Raw genomic sequence first — 20091 nt, 5'->3', positions numbered from 1 at the left:
GGTCATTCTAAGCTCTTTGCAGAACTGAACATCATTATTTGCTAAAGGCTCCTTATCCTGTTCTTAAGGAATTTATTCCATCCCATTTCTTAAAACAAAGATGCTGATGCCGAATTACATTATACTAGAATTACATAATACTGGTCTTAGCATTGTGCAGTATACTATTTTCAATTATTGTTGACTTTTGTTGCCATTTGTCTGTTATTTTCTTTATGTGTGTTGCATAATTTTCATCCATACTCCAAGCATTAACAACTGTTCTGATCTCAAGGCTAGGCAAGTAACTGAGAAGGCATCAATCAGAGGCCTCATTTTAATGAAGTCATCATGTAGACTTCTTACAAAGTATTTAAAGTATTTTAAAAATACAAGAAAGCTAAGTATTTTGATACAAAATATGAACCCATTTTCATGAACCCTATCAAATACAAATAACAAAATACTATTTTTTATTTAAAATGCATATTTAAAATACATGCATCATAAATACTGCCCAGATAGCATACGAACTTGTGTCCCACCTGTACAATGCCAACAGGGGCCAAAGATTCAAATTTATATATGGGCCATTTAAGGCAAAGATTTGGCACTTATGGCAAAATGTAATCCTAATGTGGAAAATTATCAATTTTGCCCAAATGATGGAGGATAAATGTGGGCCACAGTTGGTAAAAATGTGGCATAGTCATTTAAGGGTAATCTGGGTCTAAACCTAAAGTGGCTCCCACATGTAAGTGCAAATGTGGCCCAGTTACATATGTGTGCCACTTTTGGAAACAAAAGCACAGTAAGCTCTGGCTATTGTGGCTATAAGCTTAATGTGGCCCAGAGAAGATTTGGAAAATGTGGCCCAGTTATCTTAAAACATATGTGGGCCACTTTTAGTGAATATTCATCACAGTTAGCTCTGACTAATGTGGCTGTGAGCCTAAAGTGGCCCAGAGAAGATATGGCAAATGTGGCCCAGTTATCTTAAAACATATGTTGACCACATAGACTAAAGTCACCATCATGGAGAAAAGTGTTTGCTTTAGTTGGGCTCATAGCCCTGAACTTCTTAATATACATTTTCTTTTGAGCTGCTGTAACTTTTAGGAACTTTGGTCGAAACATTCATTCATTACAGCAAACAAGCCAAGTGAAAAAAAATAAATAAATAAAAATTAAGTGAGACACAGCCTGTGATGAAATAAAATAATTTACTGATGTTACTGTAATAACATGCTTGCACATGCCACAGAATTACGAAAGTTTATGAGCTAAAACAAATTTATGGTTTGACTTCTGCTCAGAGAGACATAATAATCAGCGTATGAACCTCAACAACGGCGACAAATAACAAAATGAAAAAAACTCACCAACATCACCAACAGGAAAATAAAAGTGACAAAATTAACAACGTCAGCATAAACAGCAGAATGAAATGCAAATAATGAAAACTGTAGTATCAATAAGCTATAGAGTGTATTCATACTGCAATGCATGCTGGGATTTTTGTACTCTGCCACACCCACCAAGTGTAAGGTGTTGACCAGATCTGGGCCAGAATAAAAGCAAAATGTGGCTCAGAATAAGGTCAGTTCTGGTTCAGTTGGTTGAATTCTGGCTAATATGTGGTATTGCTTTGGCTTATTTGTGGCCCAGATCTGGCAAACAGGAGCAGATCACCCAAGTGCCATCATTCCATGCGGTATGTGGGCCGGATGAAAGTGTCTGGTGTGGGCCGGATTTGAGCCCCATGAATTCTGCTAGCTGGGTAAGTAGATACATCTTACAATTTTGCGGTATATATAGTAGACAACATTTGAAGTGGATCAAAAAGGTTTATTAAAATTGTCCTTAGACAAGAGTTGATTAGTTTTATTGTTTGGTCGTTTTAAGAAGTCATTATTTTGATATTGTGTGGAATAAAATTGCTATTCTGAGGAGAATGTCAGAATTTTGATCCAAAACTAAAAACTAAAGCAATAACTAAGAGAAAAAAAAAAACGTTACATGATTTCTGAAAATCACAGTTTTGTAAATAAAAGTCTGGAAGAGTTTATATATTGCAATTCTAATAAAGGGTCAGACATGTTAACAATCACAAGAAAAAAATGTCAATTATAAGACTTAAAATTTTAATTGTGAAAAATAATCACAATTTTGTAAGTAGTGCAAAGTAAAGTAAATTCAGAAATCAAGTTGAAAACACGATACAAATTTAGAATTGTGAAATGTAAACTCTGAGTTCTGAGTTTATATCATACTACTCCGCGGTAGCTGAGAGAGCTTAATATGGTGCAATTTAACACACCAATGAAGATGTTTTCTCAGTATGCGGGTGTTTTGTCTGCTTACATATGTTTTCATGAGTTGCAGCGAATTACGCTTTCTCTGCAACTGTGCTGTACATTTTTAATTGTGAGAAATTTCTAGACAACCTATAAACATTCAACTGAAATTAAGTCAAAGTTCCGAAAAGGAAAAAAGAGTTGTGAAATGTATAAATTCAGAACTGCAAATATGAACTCTGGCTTGTGATTTTATGATACAGAACTACAAAATGTATGTGATATTAAAAAGTCACAGTTACTTTTTTCTATATTTTTTCTGTACACTTTTAGCAATATAGTCTTTTCACAGTATTTTCACAATAGACAATGTCTTATTTCTCTCTCCAGTACAGTCTACAGAAAAGTACACTGATCACATTTCTGATGCATAGAAGAAAATGTAGACCGAGACCACCATATTCATAAAAGCACTCAACTACTCCTATAAAAGTATAACTTATTTGAAGGTAAAGAGTGTTCTGTTGTCACCTTTAATTTGAAGAGGCCTCTACTTTATAACAAGCTTTTCTTTATCCTACTTGAAAACACGTTTCTATGTTGAAAGCCTGGATCTGTCTCTTGATGAAAGTACAAACATGCCCAGATTGAAAATAAATAATCAAAACTTGCCTGTGCCAAGCAAATTTCACTGAGGTTCTCAGTTCTACAATATTTTTAACCGTTTGAAGGTTTTCTGATGTGGAAGACACAGTTTTAATCCTTTTTTTCCCTCATTTTTATTTAATTATGTACTTGCTTGGAACTTGATGTTCTTATATGATGTAACTGAAAACAAATTGTGATAAAATAGTATACCTTTTTATTGCTAACACTAAATCTATTTAGAGCATTTTGTTTACCAAAACACAATTAATCCATATTTTCACACTTTTCCATGCAGAATTTGATAAAATTACAGTTTTATTGGAAAATAAATTTGGACACATTTGAACTACGTATTACCATTTAAATTAGGAATTTGGTACAATACACTCAATGTATATTTACATACCTCAACCTAATGACCTCTATGATTAATTGAATCATGATAGATGAAACAGTACAAAATAGACACATCTATTTGATGGTCGTGTTTATATTTCGAAGACTTATTTATTAGAGATTTTGCTCAGGTATGTCTATTTGACACCAATATGCTAATGTTATATAGACGTTTAGAATAAGTCTTTAAGAATGTTCATTCAGGAGACCTTTATTAAGACATTCATCTGACCTTTGAGCATATGCAGGAGATTTTTCCAGAATAAATAATCTTTAAAATACATTGTGCAGACGTACATATGTTATCTGGTTGTGTACAATCATTTTCGTAAGAAAATTCATTCACTTTCTTTTTGGCTTAGTCCCTTTATTAATCTGGGGTCGCCACAGTGGAATGAACCACCAACTTATCCAGCATATGTTTTACACAGCGGATGCCCTACTGCAACCCTTCACTGGGAAACATCCATACACACTCATTTACACACAAACACTACGGACAATTTAGCCTACTCAATAGTACACGTCTTTGGACTGTGGGGGAATCCGGAACACCGGGAGGACACCCAAATGAACATGGGGGAAACATGCAACCTCCACACAGAAAAGCCAACTGACCCAGGGGCTCGAACCAGTGACTTTCTTGCAGTGAGGCGATCATGCTACCCACTGTGCCACCGCAATACCCATTGTAAAAACATAGATAAAGAATTTTTACATTATAAATAAACAATCAGTTATTTCATGTTCTTCTTCAGAGTTAAAACTAAGTTCGGTTTTAAATGTAATGATGTTTTGTGATAACACAGTTGCTCTGTCTCTGCGTTTGGTGGTGAAATCATCATAATTGCTGTGGTGAGCATTTCAGTCCCACCCTGCTGTCTTTCCTTGGCTTTGTAGCCCATGTTATGCTGAATCTGCGTACCACCAGAGTTTCTAAACAGTGCCATTGCATGTTTTGCATTTCAGAGCCAAAGTTCCATGGTTTTGGCAGCCATCTTCACATTGACAGCAATAGCTTGGGTTTGTGACTCTCCATATGTTTGAGGATTTAAGTGATGCTCTGTGTAGGGTTTTTGTCATATAGAACAAATACTCTAACTGATATAGATATGTTCCTTTCAGCTATATATGTAATCTAATACATGCAAATAACATATATGACATACATTCAAACTCATATTTGGAGTTCACATTTATAAATTATGTGTCTTATGAAAGATTTATTTCAAAATATTGCAAAACGTCCATTTACAGCACATGTTTTTCAACTATTTGGGTTTATATAAACCCACAACCACAATTCTATCAAATATAAGGACATATATGTAGCCTACATATTTGTAATTCCAACATAATTTGCATATATTTCCATTTATCAGTTTTCTAGCAGCTTTGATGAAGAAATTAAAGAAACAGACAGCCCACATAGTTTACCACCTTGTGTGGCTGGCTATTTACACTTGATAAATCATAGAACTGTTTGACACAACACCCCAACTTTTGGGATTTTACCAAGCCCTCAGCTTTGCTTCATTGTGCAATGGTTACTCATCATTTAACAGATGCCTTTTGCCACAATGACTTACAGTGAGAGACAGTCTCCTTGTAGCAGCCTGAGGTGAAATGGTGTACTCAGAAGTGCACTATAACTATAACAAATTCCAGCTACTAGAAGTTGTGTGCCTAAACCTCACTTCTCTGACCTCAAGAGGCATACAACACTGGAGATGCTGGTTTAAATCCTGCTCAGAGGGACGCGAGTAGAGATGAAGAGGTTATGTAAAGTTCATGATCCCCTCCTATGAGGATTCAACCTGTTACCTTTAGGCAGCCAGCCCAGATCCACTTAACATTACATTACATGAATGTGTTTGGCAGATGCTATTATCCATAGAGATTTCACTTGCATTGAATTCAGGGTTTCTATTTTATAAAGTTCATGCATTGTCTACTAAAGAACTTGGCTTTGGTTGCAGTATGCTCTACTTATTTGAGCTACAGTAAACTCTTAGAATTTAAGGTGCGCGAGCTGTCATACCTTCACAAAAGGTACAAATTTGTACCTAAAGGGTCCATATCAACACCTCAAAAGTACCTTTTAGTAACTAAAAGTTCAAAAGTGTTCCTCTTAAAATTTGTAGGTACTAACTTATACTTTTGAGGTACCAATATGGACCCTTTAAATACAAATGTGTACCTTTTGAAAAACCCCAGTGACAACTCACATACCTTTATTTCTGAGAGTGTACATGACTATTAATAAATGCCAACATGTTCACCTTTAAAGTGAACACTCAAAACAAGAAATCTGCAAGCATTTTCATAGCAATGCAGTTCTTTGAACAGTTCTTTCAAAACTATTGTCGCAACCTAGGCTCATAAAAACAAGCGTCTGTGGTTTTCACAAAAACAATTACATCACTGCTTGCTTATTTCACAACAGTTTAGAACTGAAATGTCAAATGAGTGGTGGTACAAAAAAAGAAAGTGTTCTCAGAGTGATAAATAAATGTGTGGCTTTAATATTTGATAATGTTGTGCACTTTTGAGTTTGGAAATTATATCTTAGTTAACGGGGGTTAATGTTTTTATTTTTGAAAAACAACCAAGCCTCTGGGGGCGAGGCAGTGGCGCAGTAGGTAGTGCTGTCGCCTCACAGCAAGAAGGTCGCTGGTTCGAACCTCGGCTCAGTTGGCGTTTCTGTGTAAAGTTTGCATGTTCTCCCTGCCTTCGCGTGGGTTTCCTCCGGGTGCTCCAGTTTCCCCCACAGTCCAAAGACATGCGGTACAGGTTAATTGGGTAGGCTAAATTGTCCGTAGTTTGTGTTTGTGGATGTTTCCCAGAGATGGGTTGCGGCTGGAAGGGCATCCGCTGCGTAAAAACTTGCTGGATAAGTTGGCGGTTCATTCTGCTGTGGCGACCCCGGATTAATAAAGGGACTAAGCCGACAAGAAAATGAATGAATAAATGAACCAAGTCTCTTATTTCAAACCTCTTCCCAACTAATACCATGAAAAAAGTGAACTAAGATTATGTTTGTCCATGAAGCAAAGTTTATAAACAAAAAAAAAAATGTGCAAGGAACTCTTGCCTCTTTATTTCTGCTCAGAATTCAACCAAAGTTTATACATGATTTAGGATATTTGCAAAAAAAATAAAATGTTTGTAGAGAGGCTCAGTGGTTAGCACTGTCACAACTAAATTGGCCGTAGTGTATGAGTGCATGTGTGAATGGCGAGAGTTTATGGATGTTTTTCAGTGGTTGTGGCTGGAAAAGTATCTGCCGCGTGAAACAAATGCTGGATAAGTTGGTGGTTCATACCACTGTGGTGACCCCTGGTAAATAAGCAACTAAGGCGAAGGAAAATGAATGAATGAATGAATGAATGAATGAATGAATGAATGAATGAATGAATGTTAGTAGAGGTACACTTTTCCAATCTGTCTTTTTTTGAGAGCTCCTATTTTGGGTTTTTGAAAATTACCTTACATCCAGTGAAAATTACCTTCCATTCAGTGTGTAACACAGTTCTAGGTGAATGAAAACATCCAGCCAGTGTTTAAATTTGAAAGTGCATTGAGTATATTGTTTCTCAAAAAGAAAAGCATAGAATCAGACCATATCCACACATGCACAAGTATTTTTATGAACAATTTTCCACACTTTGTTTTTAAAAAAAATCTCCCTCCATTTAAAAATGGACTGTGATGAATTTGGTCAAGCTAAACCCTCCAACAGATAATGACACTGTGCTGAGTTGACACCAAAGAGAGAAGTATATTTCATGAGTAAATTGGACAAAAGTCAACACAATGTGGAATGTGTTTGCTGTGAATGAATGGAATTTGCATAATTAGTGTCTTTAGCATTTGGTGTGAACCCAGCCGTGTTGGCCAATGTGATGAAAAATTTGGTAGTAGCGGCAGCTCGACCACACTATACCTGGATTTTCAGAAAATCTTCACCCTGGCTACTGTGTTTTTGTGTGGACAAACAACAAATATAGGTTAAAAAAAAGTGAATTTTTTGAAATACCCGTGTTCGTGTGGACAGGGCCTCAGAGTCGTTTAACCAACTCGCCATGAATTGAGATCCTTAGGTGTTTCGTCTGAGCTTTCATTTCAGAACGCACCATCAACGAGCTTGTGCACACCGCAGTCAACTTTTGCAGCTGTGTCGATTAATAGGTAACAATACAAACTGTATGTTGTTGTTATTATTTAGAGTTATGAACATATGCTTGTGTTTAACTGCATTCCTTTAATAAGTTCATGCATTGGGCTCACACATACAGACTATTTCGTACCATTGCTGCTTGTTACTTCAACACTGTCTTTGAGCTGTGGTGGGCATTTTACGACGCACGCGGCATGCAGTGGACCAATCACAACAGACTGGGTCATTAGTCTGCAAATTAGCATCAGGAAAAGGAGGGTTGGAAAAATGTATCATTTGGAAGTCATTGAGATGATTAAATAACAATAAATGCATATTATAAGTCAATGAAAGTTTTTTTTTACATTGCATGCATATCTGTGGTTGGAGACCCCCAAATCCAAACTATGATCTATTATAATGTATAATAGGGGCTATTTACAGTTTTTTTCAGTTGTTTACACACAATTACTTGTACTTCAGACACAATTACTACAACATGTAACTGATGCACCAACCCCCTGAACCAATTCTGCTAAACTACAAGTACAATTCCTGCTTTACAATTGCAGGTTTAAAACACACTTTTTTCAAAACGCTACACACAATTCTCTGCATTTTGCACAATTTTCATGCAGAAAATCTTTTGTTTTCACCAGGAACTCACTGTCATTCACAATTGTAAAGTCAGTTGTCCTACTTTGCATACTAACTCATCACATGAGTAAACACCTTTCACACAGAATTGCAACTTAGAAATCAGAGCTCATCTGGATCACAACTAGTTTACTGCCCACCCATGTTTTTTAGTTGTTTATCTCCCCCTCCATATTCCCCATTCCTCAAACCTATGGAAGATTTTTTTTTTCTGCCTGGAGATGAAAAGTGTATGACCGAAATCCAAACACACGTATACCCGTTTCTCCAAGCTATAGCAGTTGATGCTTTTCGTGGCTGGATTTGCCATGCAAGGTGACATTTCCGCCACTGCTTGGCAAGACCAAAGCAGAAAAGAGAATGCAGTATATCTATTTTTTTATTTTATTTTTTTTACTGTAACTGTATTCAGTAAATACTTCTGTTGATGGTATATGTAGACCACATTATCTGCAACTTTGAGTTGGTTGGGAAGAACACTGTGTACACTGTATTTGTGGGGAAAATACAGTAAAATATATTTGGTATTTGTTTGTTTTTGTTTGTTTTGTATAAAAACTATTTTCTGAAATATTTTACAATGCACTTCTGTAGGTCTATGTACTGTCTGAAGTAAGTGTAACACTGAACAGAAAAAGGCTTACAGAAAGTCATAATGATGAATGGAGAAAAAGTGGTCATAGTGTTTTACACTGAGCACATCAGTGTTCAACTGATCTTATGAATGTCTATTCATGTGATGGCTTGTGTGTGTCATTTGAAAAGAAAATACCATTTTGAGAAGAAATCACATTGTTTTGAACGTAGAGTTTCATTTTGCAGAAGAATTGAAGAGTTTTGCCCAATGTGTGTGTTTTGTGACAATAGGAGACATGCTTTCAGAAAATGTGTGTAAACAATTGGAAAAAACTGTAATATTTTCCACAACAAACAAACTGCTACGTAATGACAAGTTTTCGGCTTTCGACAGGTTCTTCGAGAAAACCCTGATGCCAATAAGACAGCTTTTTTTAAGTGAATATGGAACAAGCTTTATAATAATATAGAAGTAAGCAATTTTTCTGTTGACATACTAACACTAGTTTCTTTTTAAACAAATTTATTACTGTAAAAATCACATCCTTTACAGGAGTAACTCTTTACAAGAGTAATTAAGAGCTAATGTTGATATTGCAAAATCCCTTTATAAACTCATTTTGTCATTTTCCTTTCTTATTTGAGAATCAATTCACAACAAGGTTTATATTGCTGGAGTCCATGCTTGTAGCAGTTGCTCCCCTGAGAACATTTTCTCAGTCCGACAGCAACTCTGAATTAGCAGAGGTCAGATGTTTACTAGGCACAGCTATTTAATCACTGCTAGAAACAAGGAGAAAACATCAAAGTTTTTGTTTAACTACCTGTAAAGCGGCAGAGTTGTTAGCTTTAATAGAACAGCTACAGCTTTAAGACACACAGTAAATCACAAAATAGTCACAGAATCACACTGATCCCATTTACTTTAACTTAACATTATTATACACAATAGAGCTCAAATCAAACTTAGGGTTCCAAAATGATGATATTGATAAATTTCTTAGAAATAACACAAAATATTTGGGTTGTATACACTCAGAAATAAAGATAGAAAACTGTCACTGCTTCCTGTGGCTGACCGATGCAGATTTTCCAACAGGACTTGTACAAAGTGCCAAAGCTACCCGTACCTGGTTTAAGCACCCTGTTCTTAACCGGCCAGCAAACTCACCTGATCTTAACCCCATAGAAAATCATGGACAAAGCAACCTGGGCTCTCATAGAGTGATGCCATAGAATGATCAACTCTATGTGCCGCATTGCTGCAGTAATTCAGGCAAAAGGAGATCAAACTTAATATTGAGTGCTCTGCATGTTCATACTTTTCATATTTATCAAAGTCCTTTCTTTGTATTGGTCTTACATGATATTCTAATTGCCTGAAATACTGAATTTAGCGTTTTCATTAGTTGTTATCAAAATTAGGGCTGCACGATTCTGGCAAAAATGTGAATGACGATTTTTTTCTGCTTAAAATCAAAATCACAATTCTTTCTTACGATTCTGTAAATGTAAAATAAAGGTTAATATGATTAGCCTATTATTATTGTTAATTTTAAACATATGGTAAACAACAATAATAACAGGCCTATGTGAAGCTCTACTGTTGGTTAATATGCAAAATTTTGTATTATGGTGGACTTGAACACACTTTCAATATGTCCTGTTTGTTAATTCACAGTAAAATTATAACATCAGAATACAACTATTATAATTATAAAATTGAATTATTATGTTTGAGACATGTGCTTGTCATCTGTCATTGACAACATTATTAGACCATTATATTTCCATTATACATATATACACTAGGGTTGTTATACTGACACAGTAAACATTTATTTTCATGCACAACTCTTTGTGTTCGCTATGAACGAAAAAACATATCAAATGCTTGTCGTAATCATAACTCTAAAATGCGATATGATCATTTCAATGATGTGCGCACAGGTTTTACTTTCACTTCCTAGTGCGTCTCATGGCTGCTGTCACTGTGAGAAAAAAAAAACACACACACACATGCATGTCAAACCTCCCGCACGACCCTCAAACGATCGCTCTGTGCAACAAACTAAACTTTATTTACTACTTCATTACCTGTTATTCACAGCATATGCAGGTTGTGTTCACTAAAGTAAGCGTCATTTGCGTGCACGCGCGCAAGTTCTCGGCAGTAAATAAAGTGTGTCAGCTCACATGCGATTTAGCGACCGTGAATTTATTATTACATTATATTATTATTAAATTACATTTTGGGTGAATTATACTTTAGAAATACAGTATAAGACACTTTTAACGCCATTTGAAGGTGTCAATGTTGCTGTGAAGACTTCTGTAGCCGCCTTTTCTTCTCTCCTGACCTTGAAAATATAATTGGCTGAATCGTAGAAAAAGCTGAATTAGGATCGTGTGTAGGGTCGAATCGAGATTGTGATAGTATATCACAATTGAAGTATATATGTCTGTGTGTAATGAATGTTTACTTTATACAGGTTTCACTTCTTGAATGAAATTAGTGAAAGAAACAACTATTTTGGAGATATTCTAATTATATGACCAGCATCTGTATATTCTGTTTATTAGAAGAAAGACACACAACCATGTTCAGAACAAGTCATGGGTCAGTAAATGATAACAGAATATATCTTTTTTGAGTCATCTATCCCTTTAAGCAATTCATTGAGCCTTCAATCAGCAACCTATACCATTTGTGATTCATTTGCACTACTATACAGGTATCCAGGCAGGAACAAAAATTCCAGATGTTCCTGCGAGAAGATCAATGCCTGTAAGCAGCACAGGAATGTGGGTTTTATGGGAAATCAGGACAGTGTTTCCGTTAAATCTGAGCTCCTGATAAATGACCTCACACATGACTCTCATATACCACACAACTGAGCCAGCTTTCTGTCTCCAAGACTTCACTCCCAGATGCTCACTATAACTTAAAATAGCTCATGAAGAGGATGTAAATATTCTCTTCACTCCGTGCGTTGAAGAGTAAAGCATAGTTCACATGGCTGCGAAAGAGCTTGAACACTTGTGTTTTTGAGTACTTAAATAGGACATTCATTCATTCATTCATTTTCTTGTCGGCTTAGTCCCTTTATTATTCCGGGGTTGCCACAGCGGAATGAACCGCCAACTTATCCAGAAAGTTTTTACGCAGCAGATGCCCTTCCAGCCGCAACCCATCTCTGGGAAACATCCACACACACACTCATACACTACGAACAATTTTAGCCAACCCAATTCACCTGTACCGCATGTCTATGGACTGTGGGGGAAATGGAGCACCCGGAGGAAACCCACGTGAACGCAGGGAGAACATGCAAACTCCACACAGAAACGCCAACTGAGCCGAGGCTCGAACCAGCCACCCAGTGACCTTCTTGCTGTGAGGCGAACGTGCTACACACTGCGCCACTGCGTCGCCCTTAAATAGGACATTATATAATATAATATATTAATTCATTTATTTTCTTCTCGACTTAGTGCACAGCGGAATAAACCGCCAACTTATCCAGCGTATGTTTTTATGTAGGTGATGCCCTTCCAGCTGCAACCCATAAGTGGGAAATCCCAGCCTGATGTCACGAAAAAATGTAAGTATTTTACGGTTTGCCAGTTTAGTGGCTAATTCGTACGAATTCGTACGAGTTCAGTCGTATGAAATCGTATGATTTTAGAAAGGATGTATGGCACCTAACCCCACCCCTAAACCCAACCGTCATTGGGGCATGAGCAAATTGTACTAAATTGTACAAATGAGATCGTACAAATTCATACGAATTAGCCACTAAATCAAAAAGTTACGAATTGCCGTGAGAGTGTGTTGAAAATCAATTTAGCCCTCCCCAATTCACCTGCAGTATACCACATGTTTTTAGACGTGATAAATGTGTCATTTTGACCATGAGTGCCGCTGTTTAGACCTGTGTGTTAACTGTCTTGAAAATGAGGAGTTTCAGTTGACGGCTGCATCAAAGCAATCAAGAAAAACTGTATTATGTGTGCATTTATTTATCGACACAAATATTATAAATGCACAAATATTGTATGTGAAACACCAGTTGTAATGTGAATTCATGTAACCTGCTTTAAAATATTATTTCTGTCATCATTTACTCACTCTTCAATTGTTCCTAACCTTTAAGAGGTTCTTCGTTCTGTTGAACAAAAAAGAATATATTCTGAAGACGGGTTGAAACCATTGACATCCATGTATTTGTTTTTCCTACTATGGAAGTCAATGATTTAAGTTTTTAAGGTTTATTCAAAATTACAGAAGCAGGAATTTCATTCTCCTTCATTTAATTTAAATATTGTATGTTTGATATCATTCCCCTTAAACTGTAACACACAATTAAGCAGTATATCACGAAAGAGTTAATTCTATATACTCCTTTAGAGACTGGTTAGCTAGTATTTAATAGCTGCGTGGCTTAATAGCCCATCAATTGCTGAAAGCCAGTTTGTTTGCACATGTCATTTTATAAGGAAAGGTTATGTAAACCAGTCAAGGTCTGTCGTTTTAAGTCTCCCAGTGGACATGATCATTCTGAAAATAAAAGCATGAATGATATCTCTAGGAGCTCATACACACATCTGTCTCTGAATAATGCCCGACTGACTCCCTGCTGCCGCAAGTCATGAATCACTCAGGGATTTGGAGAGGCTTTATGCTTTGCTGTTGTGCTACATTAACATTTCCAATAATGCATTCACATTTGAACTGATTCTAAATGCACTGTAAAAAGTAGAGCATTAATTTTGGATTAACCCTTTATTACATTATTTTGGGAGTTATTTTTGTGAAACTATTGAGGGAGAAGATCTAGGTTGGAAGGTCAGGAACCCTATCTAAAGGTTGTATCCTCGCTAAAAACATAATTGAATATCATGCTGTTTAATTATAATAATATTTATACTATATTGTAAGTACTGCATATATAATATATACTTGCAATAATTATAAAAAATTTTATGTTTAAAAACATTTGAGGGTTATTTTATACACTTTAAACATTGAATAAAGTAATTTGTCTATTTTCGTTTTTGCATAGTGATTATAATAGATGTCTTTTCAGATGACTGTATTAGAACTGTACATTGTAATAAGGTATGCTTGAGCCGTCTTTCAGGAGTTTCAGTCTGCGTGTTTGTTGTGTACTAAGGTTCAGTGTGCAGGGTTTATACATTTTTAAATAAACCCATCAATCGTAACGAAAATATCAGGCATTCTGAGAAATTTTAATATTTCAATTTTCCCATATCACATGTTTCAGTAATCATATTTAAATAAAATATGTTTTATTTAAAACAGTAGGTAAGCAGTAGGTAGTGCTGTCGCCTCACAGCAAGAAGGTCGCTGGTTCGAGCCTCGGCTTAGTTGGCGTTTCTGTGTGGAGTTTGCTTGTTCTCCCTGCGTTCGCATGGGTTTCCGGGTGCTCCGGTTTCCCCCACAGTCCAAAGACATGCGGTACAGGAGAATTGGGTAGGCTAAATTGTCCGTAGTGTATGTGAATGTGTGGATGTTTCCCAGAGACGGGTTGCGGCAGGAAGGGCATGCACTGCATAAAAACTTTCTGGATAAATTGGTGGTTCGTTCCACTGTGGCAACCCCGGATTAATAAAGGAACTAAGCTAACAAGAAAATAAATGAAACAAATGTACTTAAAAGTTGTCTCAAGTGGGTGGCCACATATTTCACATTTAAATCTTTACAAAACACATGTTGTATATTTTGACATTGTTTTGCATTAAATGTCATATTTTGACAAAAATGTATGAAACTCACATAAACCCAATTCAATTATGTATTGCATTTCAAAGCATCTATGAATTGCAAACATCCATCAGGATAAAGTATCTTTCACATTTATTCTCAAATAGACATAGACAGTTAAAGGGATAGTTCACAGAAAAAAGAAAATTGTATCATCATTCACACACCCTCCACTGCTTCCAAACTTGCCAGTATTTCTTTCTTCTGATGTACCCAAAGGAATATATACAGAAGAATTCTGGAGAAAATAATCAGCCACTGATTTACATTGTACTTTTGTTCCTACTATGGATTTCTTTTTTTTTTTCAGAGAAGAAGAATAGAAGAAAGATATACATAAAAGTGAGGTAATGTAAGGATAATTAAGCTTTTAATTGCTCTATAAGATTACTTTACTTTTATTGTTCTTAACAATTTGTTGTTTTTAAAGCAGAATAACTGATTGTGTTACTAAGCTCTTACAGGTTACAGGCGAACCATACTTTTAAACTTTGAATTAGGTGGCACAATCACTTGACATGTTTACAACACACATTTTATAAAGTGTTATGTTGACTCAAAACCCCACCACCCCCATAACCACCCCTCTCTCTCTCTCTCTCTCTCTGTCTCTCTCACATTTCACATTTTCACATTTTAGGTGCTTTATTGGCATGACAAATAACTGTACATTCGTATTGCCAAAGCAGTGCAGCGTCGCTGCGTACAGACAAGACAGTGCAAAAAGGGCAGTAGTGCAAACAAATATGAACATAAAATATAATATAGAAATAAAGAAAAGAAATGTAAAAAAATAAAAATAGATTAATAAAAACAACAGTATATCAGTAAAACTAAAAAATATTAATAAAAATAAAAATAGATTAATGATAATTTGTGAAACAGGATGAAAGTGGTGACAATAATATCAACAGTAAGTCCACGAGTAAAGAGTTCCTGTGTTGTGTGTTGGAGACAGTGGAGCGGATCATTGTGGGTTCCTCAGACGGTGGCAGGAGTGCACAAACTGAGCTGCTAACACAGCAGCAGCACACACACTCCCCCAGGAGGATGGGCAGTTTCTCATTGTTCGGCAGGGACTCAAAGTTTTTGTGTGTGTGTGTGAGTTTCAGGTAGAACTTCTCCCGGATCTCTGAGTATTTTGTGCACTCCGTAAGGAAGTGCAGTTCTGTTTCAATCGGCTGCTGAGGGCAGTGTGGGCACAGCCGCTCCTCCACCGGCAGCCATGTTTGTCTGTGCCGGCCCGTCTCTATAGCCAGCTGGTGTCCGCTGAGTCTGTATCTGCTCAGGGTGTTCCTCAGACCTTTATCTGTCACTGTGTGAAGATAGTCTGCCAGAGTATATTGTCTCTTCAGGGCCAGATAACACTGCATTTTGCTTTGCAGTTGTGTTTGAGTGTCCCAGTGATGTGTGTAGCTGTTCTTGATCTGGTGTGTGATCTGAGTCAGTGGCAGGAGTGTGTTCAGCTCCTCAGGAGACGTCTCAGAGACCCTGAAGCTCTGGGCCAGCTGGGAGAGTGGGTCTGCTCTTCTGCTCAGTTCTCTGTCCTGCAGGGCTTTATAGTGGTATGAGTCCGGGTCGCTGAGTTTTAAGTGCTTCCAGAATTTGACAGCTCTTTTCTGTATCTTTATTATCAGAGGGTATTTGCCTAATTCTGCTCTGCATCCGTTGTTTGTTGTGTGCCGGTGGACGTGTAGGATGTTCTTACACAGCTCTGTGTGCAGGGTTTCTATAGGGTGTTTGTCCCATTTGGCCAGATCTTGTTCAGGGTTTGTCAGTGGGCCCCACACCTCACTGCCGTAGAGGGCGATGGGCTCGATGACGGACTCTATAGGATCTTCAGCCAGATCTGAACAGGGATGTCTATGGGACATTGACGCTTGATGGCGTAGAAGGCTCTGCGGGCTTTATCTCTCAGATATCTCTCTTTATCTCTCTCTCTCTCTCTCTCTCTCTCTCTCTCTTATTTCACTTTTTTTTTCACATTTTAGGTGCTTTATTGGCATGACAAATAACTGTACTTTCGTATTGCCAAAGCAGTGCAGCGTCGCTGCGTACAGACAAGACAGTGCAAAAAGGGCAGTAGTGCAAACAAATATGAACATAAAATATAATATAGAAATAAAGAAAAGAAATGTAAAAAAAAAATAAAAATAGATTAATAAAAATAACAATTTATCAGTAAAGCTAAAAATATTAATAAAAATAAAAATAGATTAATGGTAATTTGTGAAACAGGATAAAAGTTGTGACAATAATATAAACAGTAAGTCCACGAGTAAAGAGTTCCAGTTGTGTGTTGTAGACAGTGGAGCAGAATCTCTCTCTCTCTCTCTCACACACACACACACACACACACACACACACACTGTTTTCCCTTTTTCACTTCTCCATGTTCTCTGATTGGTCAGACAGGCTGTGTTTGAGGCTGGATATGATCCTTCAATGTATCTAGACCACAAATAGGCTGAAGAATGGTGTGGAACCGCACAGTGTTCATTCTCTTCAAACCACAGACAGGAAAATGCTCTATAAGTACAGCACTGTCTGTGCATCATCTAACAATAATATTTCTATGAAAAGTATCCTTGATGATTATCACATTCATGCCAGATACGCCCAGGAATCTGGCATGGCTGAACATTGTTTCTGAATATATTAAACTATGGTCAGACTGCTTTTCACAAAACACTTGAATGTAATTCTGCTACTGTATATATATATATTCATTTTTTTTTTCTTTCAGCTAAATCTCTGTTTCAGGGCTCACTACAGCTGAATGAACCACCAACTATTCCAGTATGTGTTTTATGTCGTGGATGCTGGTTGGGATTGGGTTGCCGCAACCCAGTTGGGATTGGGAAATACACACTCATTCACACACACACACACACAATCATACACTACAGACAATTTAGTTTATTCATTTTACTTATAGTGCTTGGACTGTGGGGGGAAACAGAGCACCCAGAGAAAATCCATGCAAACACAGAGAGAACATGCAAATTCCACAGAATTGCCAACTGGACTTGAACCAGCGACCTTTTTGCTGTGAGGCAATAGTGCTAACCACTGAGCCACCGTGCCCCATATCGCTTTCTTTTACATATATGGAAATTCATACTATAATCGCAAAACTGTTTAAAACATATAAAAGATTTGTTGACTGTCCTATTATCTTTTCATCTCAATTATTATCACAGAAGGCAAAAATTGTGTCAAAATAAAAAGTACTCTTGAATAATATTTTTTATCAATTTATTGCAAGTGTATCTTATTTTATTGTTTATTTAAATAGCAATTAAGGAACCTTGACAATAGATTTGTTTTATTTATTTATGTTTTGTTTATTTCCAAAAGGTGGGAGGATTTACTGTAATAATCAAGAAGGTTGATTAGAAAGGTTGATTGAAGGTAATTTCTCAACAACTCATGTTAAAACATGTTTTCTACTGAATGAATCACGGCGTAATTATTTTAGCAGAAACCAATTAATTGTACATTTAAACATTTAAACGTTTATAATTCGCGTCAAAAAAAAAACATGAACAATATTAGTTGTCCCATATAAAGTTTAAACTCAGGAAAAATACACGACCTATTAAAAAACAAACCGAAATTGAATCTAATAAATTACTGATGAGCAATCCTGATAATAAATTGAAGATACAGTTGGTGTCTTTTTTCACTGGCCTGCGGACAAGAATCGTAAATAGTCATGCGTAATTTACAACCAAAGAGATGCATTTTCATGCATTCACTTTTATAGATGAGAAAATTATGATATTCTAACCATTTATTAATTGTAAATTCTACCTCCCTTTGATTGACAGATCCTAATTTGAACGTTTTGTTTTCATTTCTTATGAATATGAAAAAAAACAGGCCTACATTTACACCGCGAACGTCTGTGAGTGTGGTAAATGTGGTAGAAAAAGCAGTCGAGAATGATGGTTTTGGAATCATTACAGCCTTCAGAAGGTTTAATAAATCACTGTTCAAATTATGAGACAAATTCTGTTCCTAAGCCACATTTATTTATTCAGAGATATTTGTGTGTGTGTGTGTGTGTGTGTGCGTGCATGTGTGTGTCTGTGTAGCAGCTACTCATTCTATTTAAAATGCTAAAGTTATATTAAATCTAATTTGTGGAAAAAAATAGAAAGAATTATGCTAGAAAATTATACATAATGATTGTGATGAAATATTGCAATCTACTGCGTGTTTTAATACTTCCAAAGTAGCTATCAACCTCGTTTTAAACATTATTTAAGTTGCCAAGATTGCGCAAAAAATCTAAACCATGTAGACCAAAAATGTGAAGCAAAAAAGTTGAGTTTTTTTGTGAAATAAAAGTGCAATAGGCTCTTAAAAATAACTTATGAGCATTGATGAAACGCTCAATATACATTCCCTTATAGTGGGAAAAACAATCACTATTTTTCACTTATAAAAACTGTCTTTCTATGGCACGGCAGAAAATGACAATACCAAAATATCTGAAAGTATATTTTGAACAAATGTGTGAACAAATTTGACTCTTGCTCTATTAAAGGCATTTGGTCCTAAACCTATTAGGCTATGATGCGCATATAGTCTACCAATAGCCTACTGGCATCCCAAACATCAGGCTGAATTTTAACTAGATTAATTAATCTCAGAACACATAACGACACATACATCCACTGTAGATGCCACTCACCGTAGCATGAGATCAGCGCGCCGTCCTCCAGTTTGCTGTCTTCAGAAGGAGATTTGCACGCGGGTCTCTGCATAAAAAGGTGATATTTGCTATAAGCGCCCTCGGCTGTGCTATCATCCAGTGTCGGACAATCCTGATGGAATGGACTCCGCGGCTTCTCCCCATAAATCTGGCCTTTGGCGGGCAAGAAAGTGGGACTGTATTTGGAGTCGCTCGACTGGAAAGTTCTGTAAGGATTGGCCTGCTGGACTCTCCCTTGCCCTGGTGCTGCTGGCGAATAATATGAGTCCATGGAGGTCATGTCGCAGTATGAGACGCACGTATCTGCGTTCATACCGACAAAACAAGAAGCAAAAATATCCTAACTTTTTCCGTAAATCTAAACGTCACCCTCGCTCTAGTCTCCCCTCATTCAGAGATGGCCATGCACTTTCTCACACACCCACACCAAGGCGACAGCTGGAGTTGGTTAAAATGATTCAGATGTTTTCCAGAGAATAGGCAAAGGCTAGAAAGCGTCTTTAAGGTTAAGAAGAGAGAGGAGGAGAGAGAGTAAAAGGAGGATGCTGTCCTGATGTCCACTAGAGTCGGAGGTCCTGTCATGATAAGAGGTCAGATCGCGGAGCACAGGAACTTTTCCGCCTCAACAACTCGTGAGAAACACAACGCGTGACATTAATTCAATTAGAGTCACAACTGATAGAATATGCGGACAAATAAATCCAACAAACGTCGTGCGACGTAGCTAAGCTCCACAAAATCATTTCAACATGAAAATAGCTTTGGTAGGCCTATATGTTTTACGGCAAAGGTCAAACTAATAAGTTTGTCAAAATAAGTATTAATAGCAAAATGTATTTTTCCTAATTTTATATGCATACCGTTGCAA

At 36.7% G+C, this 20091-nt stretch overlaps 1 protein-coding gene across 1 annotated transcript in view; it reads right to left on the bottom strand.

Annotated features, from left to right (window-relative positions):
* The window catches only part of alx4b (ALX homeobox 4b), a 42032-nt gene extending 22224 nt beyond the window's left edge, over positions 1-19808 (bottom strand). The window contains 1 exon segment of the mRNA NM_001310078.2: positions 19203-19808. Within this exon segment, the coding sequence (NP_001297007.2) occupies positions 19203-19536 (334 nt within the window). The 5' untranslated portion in view covers positions 19537-19808.
* Positions 19809-20091: the final 283 nt, after the last annotated feature.

Source organism: Danio rerio, chromosome 18 (assembly GCF_052040795.2).
Source record: "Danio rerio strain M-AB ecotype USA chromosome 18, GRCz13ab, whole genome shotgun sequence".
Classification (NCBI taxonomy): Eukaryota; Metazoa; Chordata; class Actinopteri; order Cypriniformes; family Danionidae; genus Danio; species Danio rerio.
The sequence above is the reverse complement of the archived record's forward strand: the minus strand, read 5'-3'. Positions and strand labels throughout refer to the sequence as shown.